Source organism: Pogona vitticeps, chromosome 2 (assembly GCF_051106095.1).
Source record: "Pogona vitticeps strain Pit_001003342236 chromosome 2, PviZW2.1, whole genome shotgun sequence".
Classification (NCBI taxonomy): domain Eukaryota; kingdom Metazoa; phylum Chordata; class Lepidosauria; order Squamata; family Agamidae; genus Pogona; species Pogona vitticeps.
This window is the reverse complement of record NC_135784.1, coordinates 59,366,702-59,390,169: the sequence shown is the minus strand read 5'-3', so window position 1 is coordinate 59,390,169 and position 23,468 is coordinate 59,366,702. Positions and strand designations below refer to the sequence as shown.

The following is a 23,468-nucleotide window of genomic DNA, read 5'->3' as shown; positions in this document are numbered from 1 at the left end:
CCCGTTTCACATGTTCAGCCAGGTCATTTCCCACGAGCACGGCTGCTGGCAGAGTCGATGAAATCGCTAGCCGCCAAACTCCCCTCCAGCCTTGAAAGTTCACAGGTACCTCCGCTACTGGCAGCGAGATCACCTGTCCCTCAATCCCTGCCACCTTTATGCTCTCATTCGGGATTATATACTCCCTAGGAATAATATCTGGATGGCACAGGGTCACCTGGGAACAAGTATCCCTTAACCCCCGATACTGATGGTCAAGTATTCCTACGTCCACCCCTGCTGTTTCAAACAACTGAGAATCTGTTCTCACAAGTAAGCAGCGCCTGACCTCCACAAGAGGACCATTTTCCTCAGCCTGATCAGCAGATGTCACTGTTCCAGATTGAGTAGCCATGGCAACAGGCTCCCTCAGTGACAAGGAGCTTTGCTCTTTCTGGACACAGAACACAGCTTTTGGCTTGGTTCCACTCGAATCATGAGGCACAATTCCTTTTAACTGCTTTAATTTCTCACACTCTGAGATTAGATGGCCCTTTCCTTGACAGAAATAACATTTTCTGGTGTATTTTGAGTCTTTCTCATCTTGTTTTGGTTTTCCCTCCAAAATCTGAGGTCTTGGTTTCATGTCTGAGGGCTTCCCTTCAACATGGGCCCCTCCCCCTTGCTGGTTTCTTCCTGGTCCCTGAGAGTACTTGCTGTAGGTTTCCTTGGGTCTACCTATCGATTTCCCCTCATCACCTAAGGGCTTTCTGATTTGATAAATAAAATCTGCGATCTCGGCTGCCTCTGCCACAGATTTCGGTTTCCTTTCCCTCACCTGGAATTTCAGTTCCCCATGCAGGACTGAATAGAACTGTTCCAGCGCTATCAAGTCTTTGAGCTGCTGGAAGGTCTCCGTTCCCTCCTGAGATAGCCATTTCTCTAGCAGCCTCACCAATTGGGCCCCCACTTGGGTAAAAGTCTGCTCTGGTTTCTTGGTGATTGACCTGAATCTTTGCCTCAGCTGTTCCGCATTTATCCCATGTCTGGCAAACACCAGTTTTTTAAACTCTGCAAAATCTTTCATCAGTTCCTCTGGCATCTCTGCATAGACTTCTGCCAGGCTGCCACTGATTAAAGATCGCATGATGGTCATCTTCTCAGTTTCCCTTACTGAGAAGTCCACAAACGCTCTTTCCACTAGGGAAAAGAACACCTCAGGACAATCTCCCTTGTGGTACACAGGGAATTTCTTCAGATCAGTTTTAGACAATTGGCCCCCCTCAGAATCCCTATTGTTATTATTGTTCTGATTCATCAGTTCCAATTTTCGTAACTCAAACGCCATCCTTTCTTTTTCCAGAGCAATTTTCTCTCTCTCCCTCTCCATTTCCATTCTCTGTCTCTCTAATCTTTCTTCTTTTTCAAATTGCCTTTGTTTCTCTCTTTCCCTTTCCTCCATTTCCCTCACCCTCAGTTCATGCTGTTGGGCTATGAGCAATTTTCTGAGTTCTGGGTTCTGTTCTCCCGTGCTGTCACCCTGCACTGAGCCAAATTCATCCTCAGAACCTTGGTCTACCTGTGGGTCTTTCACTTCACCCATTTCTGCCATTTGGCTTCGAGTCAAGGGCATAATCCCCCCCCCCCCAGAACAGGCTGCTCTCAAAAGTCAAGCCTCAAAATAAAGCGACCACTTTTTTTTTCTTTTGCCTCAGAACCAGCTTTCTATAGATTACTGCTGTTCTTCAGCACTAACTTGCAACTGTTGCAAGCCAGAGTCTACCCCCCTCTGCTAGGCCTCTCAGTAGACAAGCTAGATCACTGCTACTTCACAGTTTTGCCTCAGCTTTTTCCCGCCAAAACAGGTTGCTTCAGAGCTCCCTAATCTAGTCCCCCCAGTTGGCACGTTCTTCCACTAGCGCACCTCCCCATGAGGTACGCCTAGAAGATTACCTACGCGCCTCAGATTGTCCCTGACTAGACCCCCCTTGCTCTGGGCACACTTGCCAAGGCTTTGCTGGACCACTGGACAACTGGACCAGTCGTATCCCACACGCTGGACACCAATCAATGTGACAAACCCAGACCTACTGGGATATGCCACAGTTTCACTAAGCTGCCACCAACCATTCCCTATAAGAAGTCACACAGACCAGGGATGGATTTTTAAACAAACAAAGGAATAAGGTTTATTTAAATAACACACAGGGAAAATAAAATGATCAAGTGAATAAGATACAGTAACGTGGCTTAGTCTCAATCATACGTACACACAGTTTGGTTCACACAGAACACTTTTAACTAAAGCACAGACCCTGAACCTATCAGTTCTGGCTAACCCTACAGACACCTGAACCTATCAGGTTGGTACTGACTGACACACAGTAGTACCCTGTCTGACACACAGACTCCCACTCAAGCTTCTTCTCTCAGCTCTTCACTCAGCTTCTTCCAGCTTCTAAACTTCTCCACACAGGCTTCACATATATATACAGTACAGCCCCTCCTCCTGATGTCCCGCCTTCCACCCCCCATAGGATGGAACTTTCCCTCCAACCCATGACAGACAGGTAACATCAGTGCTGTATGTAACACTTACTCCATTGGAAACATCCCAGTTCAACATCATTTTTGCACGTTCTTCTGCATCTGCTGAGCCATCGAGCACAAGGCCAAATCCTCCATTTATCACTTCTCCCCTTTAAAAATGAACCAAAGAAAATGGCATTCTTAATTTATTTTCTTGCATTTGATATGTGACACCATCACACTCCAGTCTGACATACAGCGACAGCTTGGGAAAATTACTTTTTTAGCCATGCTGGCTGGAGGTTTCCACCAGTTGTATTCCAAAATGTAACTTTTCCAAGCTCTTGAGAGGAAAAAAAAGATATATATTAGGCCAAAGGAACAATGCTGTCATGTCACTGAACACACACCGTTTAATTGTTGCAGAGTTTTGAAGTTTGTTTAAAAATCTCTAGGAATACAGCAGACATTCAGGAACATATACAATAGAATTAACTTCAAGTCTTCCCAGAGTAGACCACCCCTTTTCATCTCATCAACTGGCATGTTGCAAGTCTCAATCATTCATTCTGAGACACTGGTAAGAAAAAAGAATAAAATCTTTCATTTACTTACAGTTGAATAGGTGAAAACAGCATACTGCACAAATATAACTGCTTACAACAACAGGCCTCAGCAAACTCACAGCCTGCTTCCAGAAGACTCCTGCAGACTACACACACAGAACTGCAGTACAGTAATTGTATAACTGCCAGCAGTCTTTAAAAAGAGGGGGAAAGCCACTTAAGCAGAGAGACGTGGTGCTCTGCAAAATCAGAAGCGTGGAAGGAACAATTGGTGACTACTAGATTGATTGACAGTCACCCTAACCCAGAAAGCTCCTTCTAGCCAAACCTACTAAAGGCATCATACAAGGTTGAAATAACTCTAACAGTGCTTTGGCTACTGGTATTTAAGTAGAGACTGCAGGAACAATCAACAGGACAACACTGCAGTTCCATGATTCTTTCACGGAGAGGTGGGATTAGGTGACTTTTAAAAGACTCTCTCAATGTGATGCTTTTGTGATTCTCAAAGCTGCTTTATTCTAAGAGTGAGAATCCTAGCATAGGATAATGAGCCATATATTTTATTTTTTTCCCCACACACTGCTCATCCTCCAAGCTCCATTCTTGCCCGTGTGCCAGTAGCAAGGGCTAGGCCTGCTGCAATTCTCCTGGGTACAGGACAGTCCCCAAAGCACTTTTTTAAACAAATAATTAAAATGCCTACATGCCTGATGATTAAATAGCTAACATTATTGAGTTTCTTAAAAAGTCAGTCCATGGTTATTTAAGTTTATTACACTGCAGTTTGGAATTCAGTTTGTCTGGTGGCAGTGATCAAGCAGGAATCTGGATAAACACTCCAGTTCATGCTTCACTGGATTAAGAGAAAGGGTTTTTTTCCATCCTCCTTTTAAATCTAACTTGTTTTTCATGAAGCATTTTTTTCCTAACTTGGTGTTTTTCAGAGCTCATGGAATACAACTCCCATAATTCCCAATAGTACAGCCATAGGGCCTGCCATCCGAGGACTACTGGGCACATATAGTGTTGCCTCGTTTGATGGGCAGTAGCACTCTTGGGATGTGGTGGTGCTGTGGATTAAAATGCAGAAGCCTCTGTGCTGCAAGGTCGGAAGACCAGCCGTTGTAAGATCGAATCCATGCGAAGGAGTGAGCTCCCGTCGCTTGTCCCAGCTCCTGCCAACCTAGCAGTTCGAAAGCATGTAAATGTGAGTAGATAAATAGGTACCACCTCGGTGGGAAGGTAATGGTGTTTCGTGTCTATTCGTGCTGGCCACATGACCTCGGAAACTTGTCTACAGACAAACACTGGCTCTATGGCTTGGAAACGGGGTTGAGCACCGCGCCCTAGAGTCGGACATGACTGGACTAAATGTCAAGGGGAACCTTTACCTAGTACCCTTGAGTTGTACTGCCCAAGCTTCTTTTAGGTGGCGAGGATGGTGCCTGAGGCAAAGGGTATCTCCTAGACATGCCTGCCTTTCTTCTTGGATGACAACTGGCCACTGGTCATGCTGGCTGTCACAGACATAGTAGCCCAACACCTCAGAAGGAGGCTACCAGGTTGTCAAAGGCGGCACCCTTCCCCAGTTACAATCCCAAAGCTGCTTAAAGGAAGCTGTGAAAATCAGATCAGTTTCCAAAAGATTTTCATGGTTCAAAAGACAAACATTTTAAAATATACGTTAGCCATAGATTAAAAACTAGAGGTAACTGTATATACTCAAATGCCAAAGAAACGAGTACAATGAAAGAAATAAATGTAAATCTTAAAACAGACAAAAACTATAGATAGCCTTGCAGTGTAACCTATTACTGTACATCACAAACCTCAGAACTAGAGCCTGTCAGATGAATGCTTACAGCATGCCATTTGCTAATTTTTAAGCTGCTACCTATTGGTTTTGCTGCCACATGGTTACTTTGCTGAATGACTTTTCATTGGTCAGAAACAGCTGTGTTGTAGATTAAGGGGGCAGTCTGATAGGCATTTATCCAGCTGTTTGGTCCACTGTAGGTATGGACTGGTTCACTCCTCTTGCTGGTGATTAGATAATTAGAGTGAACCAGCCCATCCCCATAGCATTCACACTCTGGGTCCCTATCAGGGGCTAGTGTGTGTGTGTCTGTGTGTTCGTTCGTTCATTCGTTCGTTCGTTCGTTCGTTTATATCCCTCCCATCTAGAACAAAGTCTACTCTGGGCTGCTAACAACATTCAAGAACAATAAAAAAATAAAACAACAACATTAATACAATTGAAAACATCAAACAAATTAGAAATTGGCAGGAGGGATGGCCTGCCTAATGAGCCAGGTCTTGAGTTGGCTCTTAAAAACACCCAGCGAGGGAGCCAGACAAATATCGGGGGGGGGGGGAGATTGTTCCAGAGGCAAGGGGCCACTGCTGAGAAGGCCCACTTTCTTGTTCTTTCTCTTCAGGTCTCCCTCGGCGTTAGGCCCCTCAGCCGCCCATCTTGAATAGTGATTCGGGTAGATCCAGGTGGGAGGAGGTGTTCTGCCAAATATTGAGGTCCTAAACCATTTAGGGCTTTGTATGTCATAATTTGTATTTTGAAATCAATGTGAAAACGAATGGGCAGCCAATGCAGGGCAGCCGGAGTAGGGGAGATATGTTGATGTTTGTTTGTTCGTTCATTCATTCGTTCGTTCGTTGTCTCGCCTATCCCGCCCAATCATAACAAGTAGGAACACTCTATTTTTGTTTGTTTGCTTTCAATTTTCCTTCTGCTTTCAATTTCCTAATATCATTAAGTGGTTTAAGACTTCACAATATCAAGAAATTAAACACTTCACAATATCGGGAAATTAAACACTTCCACTGCAACTTTGTGGAGGGACAGAGGAAGGAAAAGGATCTTTTAAAAAGTTTATTAGGACAGTGCTGATGTTCTAGGAAAAAAAAATAATTGAAAATTTCCTCCCATAAGGAGCAGGAGAAAAGAGGGGGCAAAGAGGGGGATTTTTTTTCTTTTGTTTTTCCTTAAGGGAAGCAGGCCAAATAAAATAATTTGAGGTGCTTATGCCATTTGGATGCAAGTATCACACCAAACTACATACTGGACCTCTACTCAACCTTAAGCGATCCTGTTTAGCCCACTTCAGTCTGCTCCAGTTAATGCATGTAGACAAGTTCAAAGGCCTGATTAATGCTGCTGTGGAAGACAGTTCCAAGAATTAACACAACATTCCTAATCATACTAGCATGAAAGGAAAAATATAACTCAATCTTCAGGCAAGGCTGTGGTTGAACAGGGCATTTGTCACCGGCATAAATTAGTAGTTCAAGTGTAAATGCTCTTCCAAAGATTTCTGCCTGATGCTTTGACTGAACAAAATTTTAGGGCTTCCCATATTGGTTTCAAAGGTAGAACTGTGGCATGTATTTTGATAGCCAAGTCAAGATAAATCCAGAGTCAGTGAGATTGGAGATTTGCTCCACTTCACTCACCTAAAAATGCTCATAAATTGCTTCTACAGCAAGTCATGCTTGTTGAGTTTTCCAACAAGTCTTCTCACTTTTATAGGAGAGCGTTTTACCCTCATTAGCACTGGGTCATATATTCAAATAATTAAAGAAATGTGTGGCATTTTGACCTAGGCTACCTCCTATAATTTCCAGATGTCTCCATCCAAGGTGATCAAAGAACACCCGGCCCCTCTCGCAATCAGGACATCACACTGTTGACTGTGCATTTCAATCGGCAAATTGCTTCTGTCTCTTTGTTGCTACAAGTCATTTTGGCCTCCTGCTAATAAACAGGCTTTCAGGACTGAGCTGCTGCGACAAGGGCCAATCCAAAGGTAATCCCATATATGGGTTAACTAAAATGATACTGTACAAGTTTATAATAAGTAAATAACATCTGCCTCTGTTTAGGCTGTGTGGTTATCAGCCCTGGAGATAAATACATGGGAAAAGACCATTTGTAATTTCTGAAGCTTAAGGAAAACTCAAAATTGGGGGAAAACAACACAGGCTTATTGAAATAAGCTGACAAATCCATGGATCTACCCCATGGCAAGCACACTGCAGTTCCCTAGTCAACAATATCGGGCTGATAATGGCATGCCTAGACTCATGAATATAAGACAGCAAACTCAAAATTGTCAGATACTGCTGCTGGGGGACTAAGGAATCAAAACGGGGAGGGGTCTTACAGAGTTATATCAGGGATGGGCAGAGTGCGGCCCTGGGACCACATGTGGTCTCCAAAGCTCTTCTTGTGGCCTCAGGCACTGTTAGACTCCTCTGCCCCCCCCCATTGATTTTTGCTCACCAAAAAAAGGCAAATCGCTACTCTTCCAAGGGCAGAGGTGCCTTCATTATGAAGGTTGCAGAGTGTCCATCTGCAGTGTTTAACACCCAAACAAAACAGAAGAATGAAAACCATTTTTTTAAACTTGAAGTGGTCTTCAGGCCAGTTTTGTTTTTGTTGTTGACATATTTCACGCCACATGTGACCCACCCCCACCCACCCCAATGCGGGTCCTATGCAGCCACCAAATTATTTTCCCTTAGATTAGGTGCATATGGTACATCCACTCCTACAATCCTCCTGAACCCATTTTAGGTGCGCTTCAGATAGCCGGAGTAGACAAATGGGCCAGTGTCACTTTCTAAGAGACTTGGGTCTTTAACATTCTTCCTTTATGGAGAAATGTATGCATTCATCTGTTCTTATAAAAAAACGAAGCAAATGAAACTCTCAACTATTCGTGTGGGCTTAATCCATCCAAGGGCAGCATCAATGGTACAGTGCTATTATTTGGAAGAGACATCCGGTTCCAATGCCTGCTATTTCTATAGAGGATCAGGAAACAATCTTACCCTGCCTGAAATCCTGGAGAATTACTACCAGTCAGTGTCAACTGTTCTGCTATCAATGGACCCATAGTATGACTTGGCTGAAGGCAGCTTTTTAAAGGTCTCTCTTATTTTATTCTCAGAGAATTCCACATGATCACAGGAGAATGACTAAATGTAACCTGCATGGCTTCTACACTCTCCCTGGCAACCAGCACACATGGGAACAGGGCAGCAGAAGGGCAGAAGATCTGAAGGGACCGTCCCTGCAGGACAGCAATGCAATAAAGCAGTAGGGTATTTTCCCCCTCCCGTCAGGGATGAACATGTGCTTCCATAAAATGTTCCTGCAGCTCTCTAACCACTGATTATGTCTATGATTCTATTATAAAGATTAAGAGCAGCGGATTGTTGTTGTGTGAGAGGGGGAAACTCCCTGAGCAGATAATGTATATAACATCCCTTCAGCAAAGCAAGCCCTCGCCCACCCTATGGTTAGGGGCTCTCTTTCTCATTCTTTTGATTTGGGCCTCAGATGACTGTCCCAGGGTTCAGTTCACATGCTATGACTGCTCTTAAGTAAAGGCAGGTCATCGTGCTGATGGAAGGAAGGAAGGAAATCATGGAGGTTCAATGCTCAGTTGAAAGAGGCTTGGAACAGGGCATTCTCTGTTGTTGTTCCCCCCCTCCCCCCCCAAAAAAAACCATACTGGAAAGCTAATTGGGGGTAGGAGGGGAATCAAAGATGGCTGGCATCTGACCTGTTTTGTATCAGCAATCTCTTGCTGCATTTTAGCATATGGGCATGTTATATTGGGGTCCAAAGGTCACAGTTTTAAATGCAGCTTGAGGGGATTCGAAATACATCTCATCCACTGACACTCTGAATGCCTGTGCAAGTGAACATGAGGTTGGAAGTGTGCTCTGTTTAACACACACACACACACACACACACACACACACACACACACACACACACACACACACACACACACACACACCCCTCTTAAGAATTTGCCTTTTTGCAGAAAAAAATGTTAAGGTTGCTTTCAAAACACATTTGGGACTCTTTTTTAAAAGATCTGCAAATTAACATAAAGAGGATCATGTAACATTAAGCCTCAGTCAAGAATTGGGTATGCCTGAACTCTTTCAAAAGCCTACTTTAATCAGGCAGGATGCTGTTAAATGTTTTCCAAAGGGGGCAGAAGCAGAACTTTTTTTAAAAAAAATGTAGCTCACAGAGGCTGCCTTAAATGATCAACGTGTTTCACAATAAATGAGCATTTCCAGTAAATCTGCTACATACGGTCCTGACCTCCATATTTAAGAGAATAAAGAAGTACTGTACTGAGTCGTTAGAAGTAAGAATCCTAACTACAGCCCCACGGTTAGAAAAGCATCAGCTGGACATGTTTGCCACATAAACAGCAATGTGGGGAACCTTGGGCTGAACTCAAGTTCTTACAGTCTTTACCCATGGAAACAGGATGTTGGCAAGAGGAAGTTTGTGTTGAGCCCTATATTCTTGTGCCTGAGATGGCCTGTCTTCCACATTTGCCAATTGTTCAATAAGGCAGAAACTTCTCATTACCAGTTGCTGGTTTGTTTGTTTTTAAAGTCTGGCTACTCCACTCTGAACAGTCAAGATGATTAAGGTTTTAGTGATCCTCTGTACAGGTGATACATCCCTGCATTTTGTAAATGGCAATAATAGCGTTCTGTAAAAGCACCATTTCCACTGAGCTTTCATTAATTTAATGATGATTGCTAGGAACAGTTTCCCTATGAACTGTGCTTTCAAAGTTCGTAATAGCAGCACTGGGCGCTCCTACGAAAGCATGCCCTACCAACCAATGGATATCAGTAGGTGTTTCCCTTGAGATGTAGTCTTGCACGACATGGCCAATATCTCCAGCCAGCATGAGGGAAGCAGCAGTCCATAACAATGGAAAGGCACCAGGCTTGCAAGAGAAGCCCCATAGGATTTCCCCTGCTGAAACCTGTTTGCCTTATCCTCGCTGCTTTCTCCCCTGCCTCTCCTTTTTGCCACCTACCTGTTCCTACACAGGACTCACAGTCACAAGACAAGACCTCTTTTCCTTTCAAAGGCAAATTTTCCTTACCAGCCAACACCACCACCATTGTGTAAGGCTACCCAGGTCGCTCCTCTGAACGCATCGCCTACAAAATTCTGGACAGCCATATCTTTGAGGAAAGAAAGGAAAGGAATTACTTATATATATATATATATATATATATATCACTATATAAATTGGTGCTGTCCTTCTCCCCACAGGGGTCCCAAGGTGGTATGAAAACTATACAATAATCATAATGTTAAAGCATCATAAAAACTATAGTAAAACAATCTATCAATATCTATCAATATTAAAGACAGAATTAAAAATATTTTTAAAGCATTTAAAAATCTCTCATGTAAATATTTTAAAAAAAAAACATTTTAAAAGGAACAACACAAGCCCAGGAGTTCTTAGGTTACAGGAAAACGAATACAACCAGCCTATTTATGGCAAAAGCTTTAGTTCTGCGTTTTATAAAGTCTCTCTCCCCCTCCCAGGCATTATGCCATAGTCACTGTTCAGGGATAAGGCCAGCAGGAAGCTGGTGGACCAAATGGGACCTTCTGCAAGGCTGTCTTAGGCACATGGGATGGATATTCCACTCTGCTGCAAGAGGGCTCCCATTCCATCTGTCAACACACAACCAAAGTAAATTGGATGCCAGCAGATTGGTCTGCCAGATTGGAAATATTGTCAGAGACCTACATATTGTGGTGGGGGAGTGCAACTTACAGTGCAGCCATCACGAGTTCCCATTAACTGTGAGTGAAAATAACACAGAACCTTATGGTATTTTCAAAACTTGCAAGTTTTATTTGAAATATGCTTTCATGGACTGTGTTTTTGTTGTTTAGTCGTTTAGTCGTGTCCGACTCTTCATGACCCCATGGATCAGAGCACGCCAGGCCCTTCTGTCTTCCACTGCCTCCCGGAGCTGGGCCAAATTCATGTTGGTCGCTTCGATGACACTGTCCAACCATCTCATCCTCTGTCGTCCCCTTCACCTCTTGCCCTCACACTTTCCCAACATCAGGGTCTTTTCCAGGGAGTCTTCTCTTCTCATGAGATGGCCAAAGTACTGGAGCCTCAGCTTCAGGATCTGTCCTTCCAGTGAACACTCAGGGTTGATTTCCTTCAAGATGGATAGGTTTGTTCTCCTTGCGGTCCAGGGGGACTCTCAAGAGCCTCTTCCAGCACCACAGTTCAAAAGCATCAATTCTTCGGCGGTCAGCTTTCTTTATGGTCCAGCTCTCACTTCCGTACATCACTACAGGAAAAACCATAGCTTTGACTATGCGGACTTTTGTTGGCAAGGTGATGTCTCTGCTTTTTAAGATGCTATCAAGGTTTGTCATCGCTTTCCTCCCAAGAAGAAGGCGTCTTTTAATTTCATGGCTGCTGTCTCCATCTGCAGTTATCATGGAGCCCAATAAAGTAAAATCTGTCACTACCTCCATATCTTCCCCTTCTCTTTGCCAGGAGGTTATGGGAACAGTGGCCATGATCTTAGTTTTTTTGATGTTGAGCTTCGGGCCGTTTTTTGCACTCTCCTCTTTCACCCTCATTACAGCTTTTCCCCTGCAATCTTTAACTATGAGTTATTGTGAGCACTCACAGGATGTCAACTGGGTCAAGTAACCAAGCAATGTCTAGTATTAATTTTTTATTTATTCGCCTGCTTTCTTCCTCTCAGATAAAGCAGATGAGCAACCTGGCAGTAGCTATCCATTGTGGCTGTTCTTCCTCACAGCCTGCTAGTCACCTATTTATTCATCTGATCCCAGGCAGTGGAAGATCAGATCTTTTAGCTTAATAGTAGAACCACTGCATCCTGTGTCTTCATATGTCTGTGGTTTTAAAGCCTTTTGACAACGTTTTATTCAGTTTATCTCTGTTTCCCAAGCTTCACTTTAAGGAGCAATTCTTTTTATTGGGACGGGGTCTTTTCTATTTAACTTTCCTTCCCCAACCAGAAAAAACAATTAGCATTTTCAATCCACCAAACATGAAAAGATGCACCTGTAAGTCTAATCCCACCTGTCCCCAACTTCTCTCAAAAAAGTATGTCAACTAGCGTCTTGGCACAAAGCAACCTCATCTTATCCAAAGCTTGTTGAAAGTCTCATAAGGCAATTTTCCTCCTCCTCTTTCTCTTTCTCTTTCTCTCTCTCTCCCTCAATCTGTGTATGTGTGTAAATTGATAAATGCCTCTTCAGAAATCAAAGTGTAGCTACATCACATGGTTAAAATTCAAGTGCTTAAAAATTGGAACACTATGGATTCTTGACCATTGTCCATTTTCTGAAAAAAAGCCCAAGGCAGTCGTTATCTTTACTATCAAAAGAAAAGCCCCTGTGCAAATAGTGATGCAACCACCAGCTCTTATAGCAACAGTTCAGTTGCTCAGTCTTGCTCCTTATCCAGGAGGACATGTGTCAATGTTGTTGAAGAGTCTTATGTTTTCCGGTAGACGCAGCTTCTCATTCATAAGTGAGAAAAGCTGCATCAAATGAAATAGTCTCTTCAGCATAAGTGGCAGTGTTGTGCCCTTCTTTGTACTTGGCCGTTCGAGAATCTGATCATTCTGATATTAATGGGACAATAAGGCTTACGCTATAAACTGGTAGGATAGAGAGGGTTCCCTGCTACAAAATGTTCTTCCTGGTCAGAATTCCAGCTACTCTCACTTATTATTTTCAGTCTTTGCTTTCTATCTTGTTCCCTTAACAGGCAATCAGCATTCTGTGATCACTAAGAATGCCCAGTCACCACCAGGATCTTTTGGGGATAACCCTTAGATTTCTTTTAAACTTTAGATTTCTTTTTTGTTTGCTTTCTTTCTTTGTTTTTCACTTCTGCAAACATTGAGTTCCTCTAGTCCTGTTGCTCCTGTGGTAATATTTTTCCCTACCCCATATATGTTTTCCATCACCAGCTATTCATTCATTCATTCATTCATTCATTCATTCATTCATTCATTCATTCATTCATTCATTCATTCATTCATTCATTCATTCATTCCATTCCATTCCATTCCATTCCATTCCATTAGTGCAATTCACTATTCTGGGTAGTTTACAACTATGATAGGTAAAACTTATAGTATTAAGCTATCAATACATACTAAGAGGCATCTTCTCAGTGTACTTCCTGCCTCTGACAAAGCAAGCAATTGTTTATTAAATCCCAGACCTCAATGACCCAGTTACTCTCCAAGGTGCTGCAGTTCCCTTGGGTCTTCTAACATTTGCTGATATTTACAGTGGTGCCTCGCTTAACGAGCACCTTGGTTAACGACGAATCCGCATAGCGATGGATTTTTGTGATCGCAAAAGCAATCACATAACGATGTTTCTAATGGTAAAAAATCACTTTGCGATGATCGGTAAGCTGTTTCGCTTACCGATTTTCACATAGCGATGTTTTAAAAACAGCTGATCAGCAGTTCCAAAATGGCCGCCGGAAAAAATGGCCACCCGCTGTGGTTTCACACGGATTCCTCGCATACCGGGCAGCAAAAATGGTGGCCATATGGAGGATTTTCGCATAACAGTGAGTTCTAAGCCCATAGGAATGCATTAAATGGGGTTTAATGCATTCCTACGGGCTTTTTCTTTTCGCATAGCGACGAATCCAGATAGCAACGATTTTTCCAGAATGGATTATCGTTGCTATGCGGGGCACCACTGTATTGTTTCATCCATAAGGCATACTGATCACTAAAATGAGACAACCCTAGAGCTATTCAGCTGACCTGCACAAAATGCGGATCCATCATAGATATTTGAAGTTTCTCGGTAAGGACTGTCAGTTCCACTTACATCATGGTGGTCTCGACTAAGAACAACTGGTGCCTGGAAAGGAAAAGGGAAAGAGAAAACAGAGTGTTCCTCTTTTTAAAAGTTTCTCTCTTGAAATCATTTATTTATTTACAATAATTATATACCACTTGATTGCTGGCTGGATAGCAAAATAGTTTAGGAATCTGGTTGCAGACTCAAAGATTGTGAGTGCAATTCCCCACTCTGCCTCCTACAAGTACAGCCAGCCTTTGCAGCCTTGGGCAAACTTCACAGTCCCAGGAAACCCTCAGAAGAAGGGAATGGTAAACCACTTCTGAGTATTCACTGCTCGGAAAACCCTGTAAAGCACTGGTTCTTAACCTTGGGTTACTCAGGAGTTTTGGACTGCAACTCCCAGAAGCCTTCACCACCAACTGTGCTGGCTGGGGTTTCTGGGAGTTGCAGTTCAAAAACATCCAAGTAACAAAGGTTAAGAACCACTGCTGTAAAGGGTCTCCATAAGTCTGAATTCACTTGACAGCAAACAATTATTATTAATCTTATGAAATCTTGCATCAGTTTGCATACAAATTATTATGAATCCACAGCTACAATTCATACATATAATGATAAAGTGAAATTAAAACAGAAACTGAAATTTAATTTTTAAACCCTTTAATTTTTAAATGGAGGTATTTATGGGTGCATGCTCCATTAGTGAACACATTTTATAAATGTAAATTCTAGGAATGTCTGCAGGCTTATTTTTGCATCTTTCATAATGCGTGTTTGTTGAGTAAAGTGCATTGTTAAGCACATTTTTTCTTTTGAAGAATACAACGCAAACCCATAATCGTAAGGCTTTCTAGCTGCCTACTGCATCTGGGAGACAGAGACCAGGCAAATTCTTTATTAAAAATCATCAGCCATGTGATTTCTCACAGATCTCTACAGAGGAATTGAAACTCTTCTGCCAGTGAGGCCAAACATCCCAAAACCTGTCATTCCGAACACCTCCACTCCAGACACAAGGCCTCCATAGCCACAACATCATTGGTATCTCTTGGCCCCTTTCTCTAGGAGTGACAGGGACTCTCAAATCACAGCTGGTATGCCAATTTGAGCTGTATGTCCAATGAGTTCCTGGAGAGGCAGCAAACTGTCAGACTTCATGCCAGGGACCTGTACCTTTAACATCTCTTGATGGGTGGGAAGGGGTGGAGTCTGGAGAGAATTGTCCTAGACTTGCAGTATAAGAGGACTGTCTAAAGCCATTTTTCAGCAAAGTGCTCACCGGGAGCTATCCTTGGTGCTGCATCTTCTGGCCTTCCTTTGCCCTCCTGAGCATTGTGCTAGAGAACTTAGGTTCCCTTGCTATTGCCCTTTAGATGTCTGATACAAATGGTAGGGTTTTCTGGAAAAATTAGTGTTCGGGACCACAACTTTCAAAATCCCTGTTTGTTCAGTAGCTGATTCTAGGAGCTGTAATCCCTGAAAGGTTTCTTTCCCCAAGATCCAGCTTTGTTCAGCTTTTTGATTATTAATGCTTCTCTTGAATGGTAAGCCACTTCTGAGTATTCTCTAACTGGAAAACCCTGAAAAGGGCTCTCATAAGTCAGAATTGACTTGATCACAGATATATTGATGGCACATTTTTATTATTATTCAAGAACTCCAGGTACAGTCCAAAGTATAAAAACATAGACTGGTACTATATAACAGATACAAGTTTTAACAAAAACGAAGTATCTGTTAAATATTGGTGCAGTATGTATGATGTTCCTAATATTGCCATTATTTTGGGAGCTCGGTGTGATTTCTAAGATTTGCAACTGTTTATAGTACTGTGTGACATTTCTTGATATTGTACCCAAAGTCCCAGTGACTATGGGGACCACTGAACTATGTTTCTTCCAGAAGTGAGATAAATCGCCAGGTCTCTGTACTTTGTTAGTTTTTCCAGTTTTTTATTTTCAACTCTGACATCCCCTGGAATTGCAACGTCAATGATCCAGACACTTCTTCATTCTATTACTACTATGTCTGGTGTTTTATGTTCAAGGTGGCTATCCGTTTGGATCCATTCCACAAGATCTTGATGACATCATTTCTGACACCTTCTCTACCTATTGTTCCCATGGGTTTTTGGAGGCTGGCAAGTTATGTTTTTTGGATAATTACCAGTGCACGAACTTTGCCACTCTATCATGTCTAACTTTGTAATCTGTGAAAACTTTGGACATTTGCATATGAGGTGTGACACAGTTTCATCATTTTATTCACAAACATTTGCTGTTATCATCATCTATTATTATTATTATTATTATTATTATTATTATTATTATTATTATTATTATTATTATTATTATTATTATTATTATTATTATTATTATTATTATTATTATTATTATTATTATTATTATTATTATTATTATTATTATTATTCCTTTACATGGTTCTCAATTTTTCTCTCTTTGTAACATCTGTATTTTATATTCCTTTTTTCAGCTTCTATGATTTTTGCATGTTATACTTTTGTTATTCTGCCTTAAACTGTCTTGAGTACTCATGAATAGAATGACAGAAAGAGAGAGAGAGAGGGAGAGAGATTAAAGAAGAGTTAAATATGTTATCTGCCTAAATTATCCTCACACTCATTACTCCCTGAACTATTCCTTAAAACAGTTGTTCACAAATATAATTAAATGATTAATAGTGATATATCTTTCATCTTGTCCATCATTCCATTCCTCAGCCTTTTGCAGCCTTAAGAGAGAATACCACAAAGTCAGTATTTATTTGTGTACAGTATCATAAACCATTATATTGAGACTTTCTTGAAAGATGTCATGAAGTTCCCCCTTCATTAAACAATTGCCTTTTTAAAAGGTTTTTTTTTTCAGACAACAGTTCAGAATGAACTACATGAGGCGTACATACAGGGAAGCTTTAATTTTGGGGTGGGGGGGTAAGGATAGGGAAAAGTCACTGTCAACGTTCCCTTTAATCAACCCTCGGAACAGCCCATGCCAGCTGGCACCGGTCTCTAATGAGGGAGGAACAGGGCAGACACAACAGAAGGAGACACACAACTTCTGAGCCTGACCTTCTGCCAAGATTAACAGATTATCCTCCTCCTCCTCCGTACCCTGCTGAACATTATTCTACCACGGAGAAGACAGCAGATGCAGGCGACAGCTGACTCCCCTGATGCTGTCCCCTCAGTGCAAGACCTAATGCGAAGAGTGCTTGTTTTTGATTGGAATGGTGATGCTGTGGAAACATTGTAGGTGGTGGATGTGCTGTATATTTCTCTTTTAGGTGCTTGAACATCTTTGGGCCTGTTGATTATGATGCTGCCTTTCAGAAGCATAAGTGCCTTCTCGAGGCTAATCCACATGGTAGTTTGGGTAGGTGTAAATTGCAGGAGGTTGGGGCCTAGTTGTAGCCACACGTCGTCCTCACCTCAGGATCTCTATTCTATGGTCCCGGTTGGAGTTTTGCAGCTAAAACCTTCTTTGGTGAGGTCCCTAGAATTTTCAAGCTCTGGGACAAGCCTAGTACAAGTTTAGTTTTGAGGAGTACAACTCCCATCATCCTCCAGGCAGCATGGCAGTTGACAATGATAGCTGGGTGATTCTGGGAATTGTAATTCAAACATTACCTTTTCCAAGCTTTGGACAGGCCAAGCCACAGCCTTTGAAACAGGCCACTCCAACAGAGAGTGTACAATTGCACACCCATGTTTCCTTTTGCACTTGGAGGACTGAGGCCTAAGCACAAAGTGCTCACATTAGTTCACCAGGTTTATATCACAGATCCAGATATAACTGACACCGTGTGTGATGATTTCACCCATCCTAGCCAGCCATGCACTTGCTTGGTTGGAGTGTTTGGAATCTGCAGTAATGCCGTGTGATGTGGCAGTTAAGCAGTTAGTAAGTCAGAGAGTCTTTTCCTGAATAATCAAGAGAACTCTGTTAGAGAGTCTGTGAACAGTTAGTCTTGAGTTTGGATGTAGGAGAATGGTCTAGGGTGAAGTATGTGTGAATAAAGTAAATTAATATAGAGCTTGTGGTGTTTTTCTCTTCAGTTTAAATACCTCAAAGATTATCTTTCCTTTTCTTCCATTTACCCGCACATCCCAAATAACACCTCTTTGGTCATTCCTGAATAAAACTCCAGTCCTCTGAAGATGCCGGCCACAGAGACTGACAAAATGTCAGGAAGAACAACCTTCAGAACACGGCCAAAGAACCCGAAAAATCCACAACAACCATCAGATCCCGGCCGTGAAAGCCTTCGAGAATACATTAAAACTCTCATTATTTGTTTTTAAATGTAACTTTAAGAAATACACTTAGTAGTCAAGAAGTAGAGAACAGAATATCCATATCTACAATCTATGCAGGAGGAGAAGTAGAATAGGTTGCCACCAGTGTTTAAAGAGACCATTTCACTCACCAACTAAATATACAATAGGGCCTCCATATCGGCTGGAGATTGGTTCGAAGACCCACCGCAGATACTGAAAACCATGGATAATAGCAACCACTGGATGGATGGATGGATGGATGGATGAATGGATGGATGGATGGATGGATGGATGGATGGATGGATGGATGGATGGATGGATGGATAGATAGATAGATAGATAGATAGATAGATAGATAGATAGATAGATAGATAGATAGATAGATAGATAGATAGATAGATAGATAGATAGATAGATAGATAGATAGATAGATAGATAGATAGCATGGTATCAACTGGCCACTAGAAGTAGCCAGAGACCATGCAATGTATTCTTTGCTAACAAGTATTCATAGCATGGTCTCTGTCTCCCTCTAGTAGCCGGTTCTGGTAACACATGTTGAAAATGTTGAAAAAACATCTGGATCTTTTTATTTTAATGTTTTTAATATTTTCAAACTGTGAATCAGTGAAGCTGGATATTGATCCCATGGATACCAGGGTCACACTGTAATAAGCATATAAACTGGGACAAGCAGGCAGGGACTGGATGGCACAATGAAAGGGATACTTTTAAGAAGTTTGGCAGTATTTGCCACCTAACCTACTAGCACTAAGAAACAGATGACAAAGTTTGGGGTGAAAGTGCCAGAAAGGTGCCTCTGACTACTTGGGTAATGTGGAACTCGTTAGCATGATGAAAGTGAGAAGGGACATCTCCCCAGGGATGTGGCACCATGTAGTCCTCAATACAAACAGGTCATATCAAGGATCCCTAATTATGTCCATGGACAGAATAAACACTTGAGTTTTGTGATGCATTTCTGTACTGAAAAAAAGCAAGAAACATTTCCATGAATTAACATTTTGTAAAAAGTATGCAATGGGTCGTTGCTAATGTGCTCAGAACAAAGAGTAAGGTTCAGAAGTCTTACAAAATGTTATATTTGCACAACATACGGTTAATATTAGAGCCAAACTCATTTCATTGACTTCAGATGGTTTGTATTTTTATAAGAAAAATCATTACCCCTCATCTTCTCTGATCCTATCAAGTTGGTGTTAACTTTTTTAAAAACTGGATAGCTGGACCATATGGCTCTTTCCATCTATCTTCTTCCATACGATCAATTTCACATGTCAGAACAAAATTAGCTGTTGCAACGTATGGGAAGAGAATGCAGACTTTACCTTAATCCTTCCTTCAGCGATGGCTTGATTAATAGCTATTGCAATAGCGACACGGCCTTTCTGATCAGAATACAATATTCTGGCTTGAGATCCTACAACCTAGAACAGAGAAATAATAGATTTCCTGGTTTATCTTCATAGTCCCAATGCCTGGAACAAGTATTTAATGGGAAAAGCGAGCAAAATGAATTTTGAAATATGCATTTTCCATTGCTAAGGATTTCCATCTATGTCCCCTCATCATGTTCACTTAATGAAAACAAACTACATCTGAAGAGTTTTTGGACTGCCGAAATCTTGTAACCCAAAAACTCCTCAGATGTAGTTTGTAAACTGGTGAACGGATAATCAGTTTAAGAACCACAGGCCAGTACAGTATTAGCTGTTTTCTTACTGTTGGATAAAAAGCATATGTCCAGTAGTGAGTTTCTGACTTTTAAAATGTATTAATCTAGTGGTTTACTGTTGTTGTGATCCATGTGAATGAAATGTTTTCCATGAAGGCAAACAGAATGGAGTTCTGTAGGATGTATTTGGAAACTGCATATCCGATATCCTAGTTTCCTACCACCCAATAACGCCTTCACACTAGAAATTCACACGGGGTATCTATGCAAAACTGAATACATAGCTCAACTCACAATGAAATAAAAAGACTTGCTGATATTGGATCTGTGTTTATGAACGCAAGGCACAGCCGGACAACGGGGGTGTCCCAGGGCGTTTAGCTATTTCCCTTAGGCACAGGATGTCTGAAATCAGCTGCTATGACTAATTTGGAAGGCTCATCTTACCATCCAATCATAGAGGTTGATGCCTGTGTCTACAGAGATTTCTGAGGCTAGAGCCCCAAAAGGCCATGAGACGGCATGCCAGGTTAAAGGTTATAAAAATGGGTCTTTGCTTGGGAAGAAAAAAAAACCACTTCCATTTGAAAGGTTTTAAAAACACTTGTACTGACTTTGAGCATTGTTTCAGCTTGCTGGGTCCACATACCAAATTGTGTCTCCTGGCTTCCTGAATCCAGCGGATGTTATCGTAATATTGTTGTTTGACGGATGGATTCACTAGGCAAGAAAGGGGAAACATCAAAAATGGTTCTTAAAATGAGTACAGTATACTGCTGTTCAAGGGATATGGTACTCCAGGGGCCAGACCTAGTATTCAGGCAGGCCATTTTTGAGATACCCATGAAAAAGGCTTAAACATACACACTCTACAGGGAGGACACCAATTAAATTGAAGGTCACAAGGAGAGGATGAAATGATTGACACATGAAGAGGTGGGAGGCAAAGAAAGGATCGGCATGTTTATGACCAACTTTTCCCAATTTGACATCTTCAAAATGCGTTGGACTGTAACCTCATCATTGCCAGTAAGCATGGGAATGAGAGAAGAGGAGTAATTTCAAGCTTGCCCCAGTTCAATTTTTTTCAAGACGATGATTGTTTGGCTCAGTGTGCTACTTTAAAAACAAGCAAACAAACATATCTCCTTTTTTTACACATATTATACTGAATGACACATTTCACAAGCAACTATTCAAAAAAAGAAGATATTAGCAGACTTTGAAGAGAGTTTCGTAAAATCCAACAGAAATTGGTTCATGCCACCACTACGCACTTCAACCCTTGCCCGTCATGGCTAACCCTAATCCTAACCCAGTTGATTCTTCTGGACCTCTCAGTGGCTTTCAACACCATCGACCATGGGGGCCTTCTGGACAGATTGGCTGGAATGGGAGGCACCGTTTTATGGTGGTTGCACTCCTACCTGACTGATCAGATCCAGAAGGTTGTGCTGGGGGACAGTAGCTCTGATCCATAGTGGTTGCGTCATGGGGTTCTTCAGGGCTCTATACTGTCCCCCATGCTATTCAATATCTACATGAAACTGCTGGGGGAGGTCGTTAGGAGGTTTGGGCTGAGGAGTCAGCAATATGCTGATGACACCCAGGTCTACCTCTCATTCTCTATTTATTTATTTATTTATTTATTTATTTATTTATTTATTTATTTATTTATTTATTTATTTATTTATTTATTTATTTATTTATTTATTTATACCCCGCCCCTCTAGACCCTGTCTACTCGGGGTGTGGCAGTCACCGTTCTGAACTCATGCCTGGACTCAATAATGAACTGGATGAGGGTCAATAAACTGAGGCTCAATCCAGACAAGTGCTGTAGTAGGTGCCCCACCAGATAGGTTAAAGGGCCATTTCTCTGCCCTAGATGGAGTTACACTCCTCCTAAAGGACAGGGTCCACAGCTTAGGGTTGCTCCTTGGCCCAGGTCTGACCTTGGAAGCCCAGATGGACTGGGTTGCCTCCTTACAGCTGCAGAGAGTGTATCAACTGCACCCTTACCTGGATGAGCAGAGCCTGGCAACAGTCACACATGCATTGGTAACAACCAGACTGGACTACTGCAATGCGCTATATGTGGGGCAGCCTTTGAAGATGGTCCGGCAACTGCAACTGGCACAGAACCAGGCTGTGTGGCTGGTAAGTGGTGCTGCCATGTGGACTCATATCATGCAAGTTTTGAAAAATTTACACTGACTGCCAGTTGCTGCTCGGGCCCAATTCAAAGTGCTTACTTTGACATATAAAGCCCTAAATGGCTTAGGACCTGGTTACCTAAAGGACCACCTTCTTCCATACAAGCCTGCCCGCCCTCTAAGATCAGGCCAGGAGGCCCTTCTGAAGGTCCCATCCCTGAAAGAGATGAGGGGGATGGCATGTCGAAATAGGGCCTTCTCGGCTGTTGCCCCCCCCCCCCCAATTTTGGAATGCCCTCCCTATAGAGATCTGTCTGGCTCCAACACTTTTGGCTTTTCAGCACCAGGCCTTATGAGGTCAATACTGAAGGGAATTGCAATGTGGTATTTTTTAAAAGCCTCAACCATTGTTTCATTTCTTCATAAATGCAAAAGTAGTGCAATCTATTTATTTTTCCATGTCTTTGAAATATTTGCTCGACTTGCTAAATCCAGTTGTTTTTCATTACTAAAGAAGTTGCCATTTCATTTATAAAATCATATAATGAGCGTTCTTTGTTGCTGTTTCTTTTGGCAATCTTTATTTAGATTCCAGAAGATACTAAAAAGGACAGTGTGATCTCATCCATGTTATCTGTGTCAGCAAGGAAGTTGACTCCCTAGCTTCAGAGTTATTTTTTATTTTCTGTTTTATTTTTACACCTTCCAAGTTTCTTTGGATACACTCAGAACAGGGAGCACATTTTCCTCTTAAACCTAATTCATACCATTTCACTCCCACTGTAGCTATGATCTCAAGAAATCATCATTACTTGGCATATTTTGCCATATTTGCACAGCTAATGATGGATGCCTTAATTGGGAAACGTGGCACACACTACCAAAATTTTGATTGGCTATTTGTTTGTTTATTGCATTTTTAAGCTCAGATTGGTCCACAAGGTTCTCCCCTCTGATTTTATTGCATCAACTATCCTGTGAGGGTGGGGAAGATAGAAAAAACTTGCCTGCCCCAAAGTCTTCCAGTGGGTTGCACAGTTAAGTAGGGATTTGATCCAAGATCTCCTGAGTCCTATTGCAACTCTATAACCACTATACCAGGGGTCCCCAACCCCCAGTCCGTGGTCTGGTCCCAGTCCGTGGCCATGGCAGGACCGGGACACAGAGACAAATCTCCCGCCCCCTGGCACGCACTACCTCCATGCACCCCCACCCACGGGCACAGCCTGCCCACCCTCTGCATGCATGCAAGCGCACCCCACCCATCCACAAGGGGGGGTGTCCCCTGTGCAGGGATCCCACCTCCCCAACCAGTCCACAGTTCAGAAAAGGTTGGGGACCACTGCATACTAACTTTCATATGAGATATTGGGTATGATGCTTAAATACTGTCCCATAGTGCTTAAAGCACTCTCTGGGCAGTTTACAAGTTAATTAAGCAGGCTACACATTGCCCCCCCCCAGCCAGCTGGGTACTCATTTTACCAACCTTAGAAGGCTGGAAGGCTGAGTGAACCTTGAGTCAGCTACCTGG

The 23,468-nt window shown here is 42.2% G+C and overlaps 1 protein-coding gene across 1 annotated transcript in view; it reads right to left on the bottom strand.

Annotated features, from left to right (window-relative positions):
• Positions 1 to 23,468, bottom strand: part of UROC1 (urocanate hydratase 1) — an 83,253-nt gene that overhangs the window by 4,499 nt on the left and 55,286 nt on the right. The window contains exons 15-19 of the mRNA XM_078385243.1: positions 20,428 to 20,498; positions 19,432 to 19,530; positions 13,740 to 13,839; positions 10,028 to 10,109; positions 2,579 to 2,678 (exon numbers count right to left, since the gene is read on the bottom strand). Of these exons, the coding sequence (XP_078241369.1) occupies positions 2,579 to 2,678; positions 10,028 to 10,109; positions 13,740 to 13,839; positions 19,432 to 19,530; positions 20,428 to 20,498 (452 nt within the window). The remainder of the gene's footprint in view (positions 1 to 2,578; positions 2,679 to 10,027; positions 10,110 to 13,739; positions 13,840 to 19,431; positions 19,531 to 20,427; positions 20,499 to 23,468) is intronic.